This window comes from Marmota marmota, unplaced genomic scaffold (assembly GCF_001458135.2).
Source record: "Marmota marmota marmota unplaced genomic scaffold, marMar, whole genome shotgun sequence".
Classification (NCBI taxonomy): Eukaryota; Metazoa; Chordata; class Mammalia; order Rodentia; family Sciuridae; genus Marmota; species Marmota marmota.
In genome coordinates, this window is record NW_026000016.1 from 21,148,684 (window position 1) to 21,160,417 (window position 11,734).

The window sequence follows — 11,734 nt, forward strand, 5'->3', positions numbered from 1 at the left end:
CAGGTAATCAGTGTTTCCTTTTTATTGCTGAATTGTATTCTACTTTATAAATACATCATGATCTTATTCATTCACAAGTTGGTGGAAATTTGAGTTGTTTCCAATTTGTAATCATTATATATAAAGCTGCCATGGACATTTGCATACAGTTATATGTGAAGAAATATTTTTTTTCTCCTAAGGTTGTATGATTAAGTATATGCTTAAATTTGGAAACACCTTATTTTCCAAAATAACTGAACGATTTTGCATTTCCATGAACACTGTATGAGTGTTCCAGGTGTTCCACATGCATGTCAACACTTAGTATTATCAGTTTTTAATTTTTATCATTCTCATGAACGTATACTACTACTTTATGAGTATTAGTTTGCATTTCCCTAAGGAATAATGAAGTGGAATATTTTGAGACCCTGTTTCAAAACAAAATTTAAAAAGGTTCTAGGAATGTAGCTCAGTGGTAGAACACTTGCCTAGCATGTGCAAGCCCTGGGTTCAATCCCCAGAACAGCAAAACAATGAAAATAAAAAACATTACACTAGAGAAATTTACTGTCTAGATTTGGGTAAATACATTCTATGATGTTTGCACAATGAAAAAAAAATCACCTAATGACACCTTGTTTATAGTATATCCCTGTTGTTGAGCAATGCATTACTATGATTTGTTATGGCAGCCCTAGCAAACTAATACAGGTGACAAGGTACTTTTCAACAAATAGTGCCAAAGGTACTGGATATTAATATGATGGACCAAAGAAAAATCATTTCTTCATACTTTTTAAAATCAGCTTAAAATGGATCATACACCTCACTATTAGAGTTAAAATTATAAAACCTCTATAGAAAAAAAAAGAGAAAAATTATTGTAACCCTAGAACTGGCAAAAATGCCTAAGGGCACAAAAAGTATAAAGAAGTATTTTGTTAAGTAAGCCTTTGTTATGAAAACAATAAATGAAAAGGCAAGCCATCAAGAAAGAAAATATTTGCAAAACAAATATCTAATAAAGTATCTAAAATATTAATAAATCCTTATAACTTTATTTAAAAAGAAATAAGTCAAGGTACCCTCTTTCATTTCTGACCTTCATTCTTTGTATATTTTTGGAAATTTTGGCTAGATATTTATCAATTGATCTTTTTGTACCAAATTTCTATTTCACTGATTTTTCCTCTATTGTTTTACATTGCATTTATTATTGCTTTTATCTTTCTTACTTCTGTACTTATTTTGTGTTTAATTTATTCTTTTTTCCCCCCTAAGTTCTTAGGTGGAAGCTTACAACATTGATTTTTAAGATATTCTTCTCTAATAAAAGTCTTAATGCTATCCAATTTCTTCTAAGTTCTGTTTTAGATGCATTGGATACATTGTGATAGATGTTCTGGTTTTCATTCTGCTTAAGATGTTTTCTGATTTCTATTCTAGCTTGATTTGTGATACTATAACAGACTATCACAGACTGGGTAATTTTTAATGAACAGACATTTATAGACTCACAATTCTAGAGGTTGGGAAGTCCAAGATCAGTGGCCCAGCATCTGGTAAAAGCCTTCTTGATGCATTATCTTATGGTGGAAAGTCAGAGAGGACAAGAGCAAGAGAGAAGAAAGTGGTTCCTCGTGTTACATATCCATTAGTGCATTTGGCAAATTGGTTATGTGGTCAGAACCTTTTGTGGATCTGCAAAACTTGTTTCAGATGCTTGAAAAGATTAAAAATGAGTTGGCTCCTTCTTACTGTGCTGGAAAAAGACAAGGCTTTAAACTTGTCAAATCGTAATTTGGACCTAAGAATGGGATATTATTGAGAGTTGATATTACCAATTATCACTAAATTGCCATTTTTGTATACTGTTTTTTCTTTCATTTGTGGAAAATATTTTGCTATTCTGTGGCTGCTCTCACTTTGTCTTTTCTCAAGTAATTATGGAATATGTATGGTGTTGGGAATAAGCATTATTTCATACTAAAAGTTCATAAGGACTCATAAATGCTGACTCTGTAATGTATAAAGGATGTTAAAGAATACCATTGCACATTCAGGAATGTTTGCATTTGCCTCTAAGTAGAAGGAAAACAGATGTCTATGCTTCGCAATGGCCAATGAATCACTAATGCCTTATTTTCCAGGCAAACATTAGAGAATGTAAACCAGACAGATTTATTTACTATTTTAAGAAAACTACCGACTAGCCGAAGATTGTTTTTTGTAAACAGTATGTCTGAGTCTACAATCATTTGAAGAACTATAAATTCTTCTTAGAAAAATTAAAATGCCTGCCAAAAATAATTGTAAATTTGCTTATATTCCATCACATTCAGATGACTTGGTTGCGACCAATATCCGTGAAGTAGAGAGATCCACATACTTTATAGATCCAAACACCCTTTATGTAGGTAACCATAAAAGATGAGAGCCTTCACGCATTGGTGACGGTGTCTGAAAACATTGGTATTTTAAGAGTCTTTTGCAGGGTAACTTAATGTTTTCTTAATAAACAGTGTTTTAGCTGCACATTCCTTCTAAATAAATTACCTTCCTTTTCAAAAAGTACTCCTATGAAAGAAATTTTAGCAATTTCTCATTGACTGATTCAATATTAAGCATTCATGAAAGATTTTGATCTCTATGAAGTTAATGCTATGCCATGAAACAATTTTTTTCAAGTCCCCATTAGTGATAATGCTTTTACCCCCTCTACCGAAGGTCAAAGATAGGAAACAAATCTTTTTTTTTCTTTGCTTATATATGTGTAATGTATGATATAAAAATATTCATATTGGCAATTTTAGTTACACATACTGGTGTGGCTGTAATTTTTTAAAACATAATTGACTGTTTTGTCTGAGTAAAGTAGGCATTGATCACAGTGTCTACTAAGAGGTAATTCACTTATTCCCTTCCAATAATCCTTAAATTCTAAATTTTCACATTTGGGAAATAACAGGAGGGGAATATAATTAAATTGGGAGATAATGGTGTAACTTCTCACCTTGGAAGGCATTTTTCTAGACTCAGAGAAGAAATAATGCCTCTACCATTTTCTATTGGTGACTTGAAAATTGAAGTTTTAGTCAGGAAGAAATAAATTAACCTCTGGGAATTTGTATAGTACTATCTATGCAGCATTGTTATAGTCAGATAATTTCTCTGTTTTGAATATTATTTCCTGATGCTTTGAACAAAATTTTGTTAAAAATAATTTTTTTCATTTAATGTACAGTTAACAGTTAATGAATATTTCATTATATTAAAAGTGAAGTTATAAAAGATTAAAAAATGATAAATTCTGAAAAAAAAAGAGAAGAAAGTGAGTGGCACTTACCCTTTGTAAGAAACCCACTTTCACAATAATGACAATAATCCATTAGGCTTTGCTCTCATTTCTTAAAATTCCAACTTACTTGGGTCTGGGGATAGAGCTCAGTTGGTAGAGTGCTTCCCTCGCATTCACAAGGTTCAGTCCTCTGAACCACCAAAAAAAAAAAAAAATTCTCACCTCTCAACACTCGGGATTGGGGATAACATTGCCAACATGTGAATTTGGGGCAACACATTTAACCCACAGAAATTTTCCTTATGATTTCTTTCTTGACCTATGGATAGAAGACTTGTCATTTCCCAAGTCATTGTGAATTTTTCCAAATATATTTCTGTTACTTCTTTCGGGAGGTGGGTTACCAGGGATTAAACTCAGGGGCACTCAACCACTGAGCTACATCCTCAGCCCTATTTTGTATTTTATTTACAGACAGGGTCTCACTGAGTTGCTTAGCTCCTCCTTATTGCTGAGGCTAGCTTTGAACTTGCAATCCTCCTGCCTCAGCCTCCTAAGCTGCTGGGATTACAGGCGTGTGCCACTGCTCCCGGCTCTAGTTTAATTCTATTTTGGTCAGAGAATATATTTTTGAGACTTCGGTCATCTTTTATTGAGACCAGTTTTATGATCTGGAATATGACCTGTTGTGATCAATGTTGCATATGTGCTTAAAGAGTGTGTACAATTGGGTACAGTGATACACACCTGTAACCCCAGTGATTTGGGAGGCTGAGGCAGGAGGATCCCAAGTTATAGTCCTCAGGAACTTAGGGAGATCCTGTCTCAAAATAAAAATAAAAAGGGCTGGACATGTAGCTCCGTGGTAAAGCACCTCTAGGTTCAATCCCCAGTACAGAAAGGAAGGAAGAAGGAAATGGAGGAAAGTGGGAGAAGAAAAGAATGTGTACTGCTGTGAAGGGGTGTGGCAGGAGGTCTGTAATCATCAAGTAGGTTCACAGTGTTGTTCCAGTCCTCTCTAATTTTACTGATTTGGGGTTTTTAAAAAATCAATTACTAGGATAGGAGTATGAAATCACCAAACACCTCCTTCCACTTTCAGGGTTTTTTGTTTCATGTACTTTGAAGTTCAGTTATTAGGTGCCCACCCATTCAGAGTAGTTATGTCTTCTTTTTTTTATTTTTTTTTTTAAATATTTATTTATTTTTTTAGTTCTTGGCGGACACAACATCTTTGTATGTGGTGCTGAGGATCGAACCCGGGCCGCACGCATGCCAGGCGAGCGCGCTACCGATTGAGCCACATCTCCAGCCCCTAGTTATGTCTTCTTAAAGAGACGGTTCTTTTATCCTCATGAAACATTTTTGTTCTGCAGTCCATTTTGTGTGGTGTAAATGTAGCGTCTTTCTTTTTTCTTTCTTTCTTTTCTTTTTTTTTTTTGTAAGAAAAAGGAAAAAGAAGTTTTTTGTTGCTTTGCTAGCAAAGGAGAAACACAGGGGACTCCTGTGCCAAAGGCTGTGATTCTAGCTGCCAGGGGAAACAGAAGGCCTTTCAAGAAGGGATTAAAAGGCCATATTCCTGCTATGCCATGGCAGGAGTCATGAATCATTTGTAGTCTTGAGAGAGCCATTTCTCAGACCTGCAGACGACAGCCCTGAAGTCCGGATTCCCTCACTCCTGTGGCCCATGAGTCAAAGGATAGATAAATTAGGATGAAAAGAAGGTTCATCTTCCTTCTCCCACAGCTGAGAAATGGAGAAGAGGAAGGAAAAAAAGAATGTGTTTCCAAATAAGCCAGTGGCAGACAGCAAGTGTTATATTCAAAGCACGAAGGGGATCCTGTTACATATCTATATTTCTTGTGGGACAATTCACAGTAGTCAAGTTATAGAATAACTAGGTGCCTAATTATGGATTAATGAATGAAGAAAATGTGATACACACACACACACACACACACACATGATGGAGTATTATTCAGTCATAAAGAACAAAATCATGTCATTTGCAGGAAAACAGATGGAACTGGAGATCATACAAAAGCCAGGGGGCTGGAGCTGGAGCTCAGTGGCAGAGCACCACATAAAATAAACAAACAAAAATGAAGGCATCAACAGACACTAGTATGGCAATATGTAAATCAATGGATGTGTAACTGATGTGATTCTGCAATCTGTGTATGGGGTGAAGGTGGGAGTTCATAACCCACTTGAATCAAAGTGTGAAATATGATATGTCAAGAAATTTGTAATGTTTTGAACAACCAACAATAAAAAATTTAAAAAAAAAATGAAGGCTTGCTGTCCATATTAAAAAAACAAAAACATTAAAAAAAAAGCCAGACTCAGAAAATAAGAATTGCAGGGTTTCTCTCATATGTGAATCCTCTCGTCTATATTTCCATGCCAACAGAACCACTGTAGTGTCCTGGGAGAAGACAGGTCTCTGAAGAAGGGTCCAAGTCGTTCCCATAGGACCAGCAGGGTTCCTGGCATATGTGACAGAGAAGCAGTTCAGCCTGCTCCAGTCAAAGGGTAAACAGGATTATTTAGGAAAGTCCATACATATCAAGAGAGAGACCCTTCTGCTGTAAAACAAGGAACAGGTATTCAAGGGAGAAAGTGGGCCATGCCCAGAGGGAGAGAGCCTCATTTTGTGTTTCTTAGTGTTCACATGGTATGTATCTATTTCTTTCTTTATATTTAAATCAGGTTTCTTGTAGGCAGATATTATTAGATCCTGCTTTTTCTATCTGATCTAACAATCCTTGCCTCCTAATTGCATGTTTGAACTATTTATTTTTATTGTAATAATTCAGACGGTTGGCGTTAAATCTACTGTCTTGTTATCTGTATTCTACTCACCCCATATTCTCTCCCCACCCCACTCTTTTCCTGCCATCCTTTGGATTGAGAGTGTTTCATAATTATATTTTCCAACAGTTGACTCATTAGTTAGTTATATTTCTATTTTATTTTATATAGATGTATATATATACATACACACATACACACACAACGTTTGGTTGCAGAGGGACACATACCTTTGTTTATTTGTTTTTATGTGGTGCTGAGGATCAAACCCAGCGCCTCACACGTGCGAGGCAAACACTCTACCGCTGAGCCACAACCCCAGCCCCTGTTTTATTTTTTTTGATCACTCTAGGGCAGCAGATCTGAAGGAATATCCTGGGATGTATGAGATCCTCTCAGGGGTTTGTGAATTGAGATTTTTATTATCATATTCATATTGGCATTCTCTCACGATGGTACAGTGGAGGGTACAGTGGAACTTTCCAGGGGCTACATGGCATGTGATGTTGTAGGAGATTACATGTAAGATGGAGAATCCAGCTGTCTTTTATGAAGCCAGGCATTATAGAGATTTGGAAAAATGTAAAGCAATGCTGCCTTCTTCTGTATTATTTTGGATTAAAAAAATATTTTTCATGAAAATGTTATTTTACATATTATTATATTAACTAATATTGGAATTTTTATGTTTAGATTAATAGATATTTTTTAAAATTTTCTCCACACGTCCTATCCTAGGGCCATTGTCACAAAGTGGCTCAACTGGGTGGCTTAAAACATCAAAATTTATTCTCTCAAGTTCTGGAAGCTAGCTAGGCACAGTAGCACATGCCTGTGATCCCAGCAGCTCGGGAGGCTGAGGCAGGAGGATCATGAGTTCAAAGCCAGCCTCAGCAAAAGCAAGGTGCTAAGCAACTCAGTGAGACCCTGTCTCTAAATAAAATACAAAATAGGGCTGGGGATGTGGCTCAGTGGTCGAGTGCCCCTGAATTCAATTCCCGGTACCCCCTGCACCGAAAAAATAGTTCTGGAAGCTGAAACTCTGAAATCCAGATGTTGAGAGGGTTGATTCCTTCTAGAATGTATTAGGGAGGACCTGTTCCAAGCCTCCCCCGTGGGTTTTGGTGGAGCCTTTGCCATTCCTGTGCCTGCAGCTGTGTCACGCCAATCCCTGTCTTCACTTGGTCCTCTATTTATGTGCCTGAGTCACCCACTTGTCCTTTTAAGGACACAATCGTTTGGGATTAAGAGCCTACCATACTGGGTATGTCCTCATCTTAATTACATCTGCACTGACCCTGTTTCCCAATAAGGTCACATTCTGAGGTTCTGAAAAGACATGGCTTCTGTGAGATGACATTCAACCCCGATGCTATAAATGGTGATAGATAAAACCCCCAAAGAGAAAGGCCCTTTGGGAGTCCTAAAACATTTTAAAAATGTAAAAAGGAATCATGAATCAAAAAGTTTGAGACCCAGTGCTCTAGGGTCAGGATGTATTTCTTCAACTTAAAATATCCTAGCTTCAGATACTATATCACTTCACATATAGGATAAAATCTCAAAATAATATACTCTACTACCTCTCATTTTGGGGTGTAATTATCATAACTTATTTCTATGTATGTTATAAACCCCATTGCTATTATTTTGTGTTGACAGTTAATTGGTTGATTGATTGACTGATCAATTGTAGTACCTGAGATCGAACCCAGGGATGCTCTACCACTGAACTATATCCATGGCTTTTTTTATTTTTCAATTTGAGACAGGGTCTTGCTAACTTGCTGAGGCTAGGCTCGAACTTGCAATCCTCCTGCTTCAGTCTCCTGAGCAGCTCGGATTACAAGTATGCACCACCACAGTCAGCTATCAGTTGTCTTTTAAATAAATTAAAAATTAGAAAAAAACATAATTTTGTGGAGTATAGAATCCTTGTTTGTTTGTTTCCATACTTGAAGATGTCACTCTACTGATTTCTGGCTTGCTTAATTCTGATGATATAGCTGCTGCCATTCTTCCTGTTTCTCTTTTTTTTCTCTTGTTGTTTTTAAGATTTTTCTCTTTATCACTGGATTATGGCAATTTAATTAAAATAGAACTCATTATGACTTTCCACCTACTTATTCTACTTAGGACTCATTAAGCTTCGTGGATCTGTGGTTTACAGCTTCCATCAAATTTGGAAAAACTTCAGTCATCATTTTTTGGGGGCAGGAGTATCAGGGATTGAACTCAGGGGCACTCAACCACTGAGCCACATCCCCAGCTCTATTTTGTATTTTAATAGAAATAGGGTCTCACTGAGTTGCTTAGCACCTCGCTTTTGCTGAGGCTGGCTTTGAACTCACAATCCTCCTGCCTTGGCTTCCCAAGTGGCTGGGATTACAGGTGTTGCCATGTCGCCAGGCTCCTCTCAGGTTTTGACCTGTTAATCCATCATTCTCTTATTAGGCTCTTTGATGCATTTAGTAATATTAAATTTTTTTAATCAAACGTTTTTAATTTTTTTCACTGGGACGTGATCCAAAGGGGAAAAAAACTTACATGGTCTTTGCAAACACTGAAAATTTTACAGTAAACTAAAATATGAATATGGCAAAAAATAAAAATGGCACAACATGGGATGTAGAATGAAAGCTTTTTCCCCCACACACAAGACCCATGAGTCACTTTCATACAAGGTAACTACTGTTGTCTGAGCTTTTTCTTCCAAAGCACTTAGTTGTGTTTCCTGAATGTAAAATATAAGTGCTTTTTTTTTGGGGGGGGGAGGCGGGGATTAGACCCAGGAGTGCTAAACCACTGAGCCATCCCCAGCCCTATTTTGTATTTTATTTAGAGACAGGGTCTCACTGAGTTACTTTGCGCTTCACTTTCACTGAGGCTGGCTTTGAACTTGCGACCCTCCTGTGTTAGCCTCCTGTGTTAGCCTTCTGAGCCGCTGGGATTACAGGCGTGCGCCACCATGCCTGGCTTAATGTCTTGGTTTTTTCTCCTCTGTTGTCTTTGAGTTTAATAGAGACTCCTTCTTCTTAGAGTCTGAGCTTTGCAGTTGTTTTGTTGTAATACTTTCTAATTTTTATAAATGGGGTTTTGAACCTCCGCTGATGTAATGATAAGGTTTGGAGGGAAGGGCCCTCCTTCCTTAGGTAATTCCAGTTACAGTATGCTTGAAATAGTCCCCACAGGTTGCCAAGGCTCTGTTCCTGTTCCCTTCTCTCACTTTTAATAGATATTTTTAAAAATTTTCTCCACACGTCCTATCCTAGGGCCATTGTCACAAAGTGGCTCAACTGGGTGGCTTAAAACATCAAAATTTATTCTCTCAAGTTCTGGAAGCTAGCTAGGCACAGTGGCACATGCCTGTGATCCCAGCAGCTCGGGAGGCTGAGGCAGGAGGATCATGAGTTCAAAGCCAGCCTCAGCAAAAGCAAGGCACATTCTCCTCAGAATGTGTCTTGCAAACTCAGCCCAAAAATACTTTTAATAACCTGCCACCATATCTTCTGTGCAGAAAAAAACACCTTTCCTTTGTACCCTATTATATCCCATATTCCATATATATATTCTTATCACAGATCTTGAAACATTTGAATGCATTTATTTGCCTTCTCCACAAATGAATCTGTGAGCATCTTTAGGACAGAACAGTGTGTAGCACATAATATATGCTCAATAAAGCAGAGGTTCTCAGACTGGGCACTTTGGCACATGCCTATAATCCCTGAAGCTCGGGAGGCTGGGGCAGGAAGATTGTGAGTTCAAAGCCAGTCTCAGCAATTTAGTGAGGCCCTGTCTCAAAATAAATAAATAAATAAATAAATAGGGCTGGGGATGTGACTCAGTTGTTAAACTGAGTGCCTTACAAGTTTTCCTTATTTTGCTTAGCTCAGAGAGGCAAAATGTAATTTTTTTTTTTTGAATTATATCAATATATTAGCAAGTTAACAGATTTGAATGTCTAAAAAATATTTAGGCAATAGCTGCATTTCTAGGCCCTCATGTTCATCTTGAAATAAAAGGAATAAACTTTAAAATAAAAATCTTATACAGAATCATTTATTTATGCTTTCATAAAAATTAGTGTAGTGCTCACAGTCTAACCGTACACCAGAAAACAAAACATAACGAAACATGTTCTTTTAAAAAAACCTTCTACCATTGAAATTGTCTTAAAGGAGTTTACCTGGCCTGCAAATTTACTTGTAGGATCAGCTGAAATAAGGACACCATCTTTATCCTTTTGAAATCCACTGTGAGACCAATATGCCAGGTCAAAAGTGAATGACTTCACATGTTCTGGGTTCTTAGGGTCTTGGACAGTGAGGGTGGTCCTGGAATGCATGGAAACCACACATTTGCTCCCAAAGTTCTTCTCTCTCTATAATCAAAGCACAAATTCACAATCAATGATAAGTTTTCTTTGTTATCCAAGTCAATCATTTTGTAAGTCTTTATATCTAGTGGGAAAATAAACCAGGAACTTACCATTCCTTTTTTTTCTCTAAATGTATTATTCTTAGCAGCTGTTATGACAAACAGGTGTTCCTGTACTCCCTCCAAATTTTCAAAAGGCGTGTGTCTAGTTATATTAATGTTCTGAGAATAGTTGGATCTTTAACACCTAGCTACACAAATAGCCATAACTATAGCATTGGAGAGATCAACTTCTAACACAGTTCAATTAAAACTAGTAAAAAAAATTAAAATGAAAAAAACTACCATGTAAAGTCTTTGGAAAGGTCCTATGGGTGAACAATAAATGAATGAATATGCATTCTCAATAAAATCTACCAAAATTCATGTTTTAGTCAGCTTTTGTGTCCCTGTGGCCTAAGACCTGATGAGAACAACTTTAGAAGAGGAAAGTTTGATTCCTCATTTCCAAGAGCTTCTGAACCACACAGTCAGGTTAGTCAGAGTGAAGGCCCCCCTCCTGGTACCCATTTCTGTTTTAGTCAGCTTTTTCACCACCGTGATCAAAAGACCTGACACTAACTGCCTTAGAGGATGGAAAAGTTTTTTGGCTCACAGTTGCAGAGGTCTCTGTCCATAAATGACCAACTCACTGCTCTGGGCCCAAGGTGAGGCGGAACATCGAGGTGGAAGGATGTGGCAAGAGAGGAAAGCAGCTCAGGACATGGCAACAAGGGAGCACAGAGACCAAGTTCTGCTCACCAAGGACAAAATATATATATTCAAAGGTATACCCCCCCCCATGACCCACCTCCTCTAGCCACACCCTACCTGCCCACAATCACCACCCAGTTAATCCATTCAAGTGGATTAATGCCATGATTAGGTTAAGGCTCTCATAACCCAATCATTTAACCGCTAAACCTTCTTACGTTGTCTAACACATGAGCTTCTGGAGGACAAGTTATATCTAAACCATAGCAATTCAGTAGGAAAGTCAGTGGTATTTGAAGCAAGACATTTTACTCCTCCCCGCTGCCCATTTAGCAAGATGGAGCCTCCATGCTAGACTATTATACCCCCAAACACAAGACTGCTTCTGTTCCAGATCCCAGTTGGATGTATTTCTTCCCAGGAAAATCAGAATATCAGCATTTCTCATTCTGTCTCCATCTTCCTGTTGCTGAGGTTAAGTCCTGGGTTGGACGGGGGGGGGGG

At 37.5% G+C, this 11,734-nt stretch overlaps 1 protein-coding gene across 1 annotated transcript in view; it reads right to left on the reverse strand.

Moving 5' to 3' along the window:
- Positions 1-11,734, reverse strand: part of LOC107140276 (kinesin-like protein KIF28P) — a 62,671-nt gene that overhangs the window by 48,770 nt on the left and 2,167 nt on the right. The window contains exon 2 of the mRNA XM_015483312.2: positions 10,287-10,481. Within this exon, the coding sequence (XP_015338798.1) occupies positions 10,287-10,481 (195 nt within the window). The remainder of the gene's footprint in view (positions 1-10,286; positions 10,482-11,734) is intronic.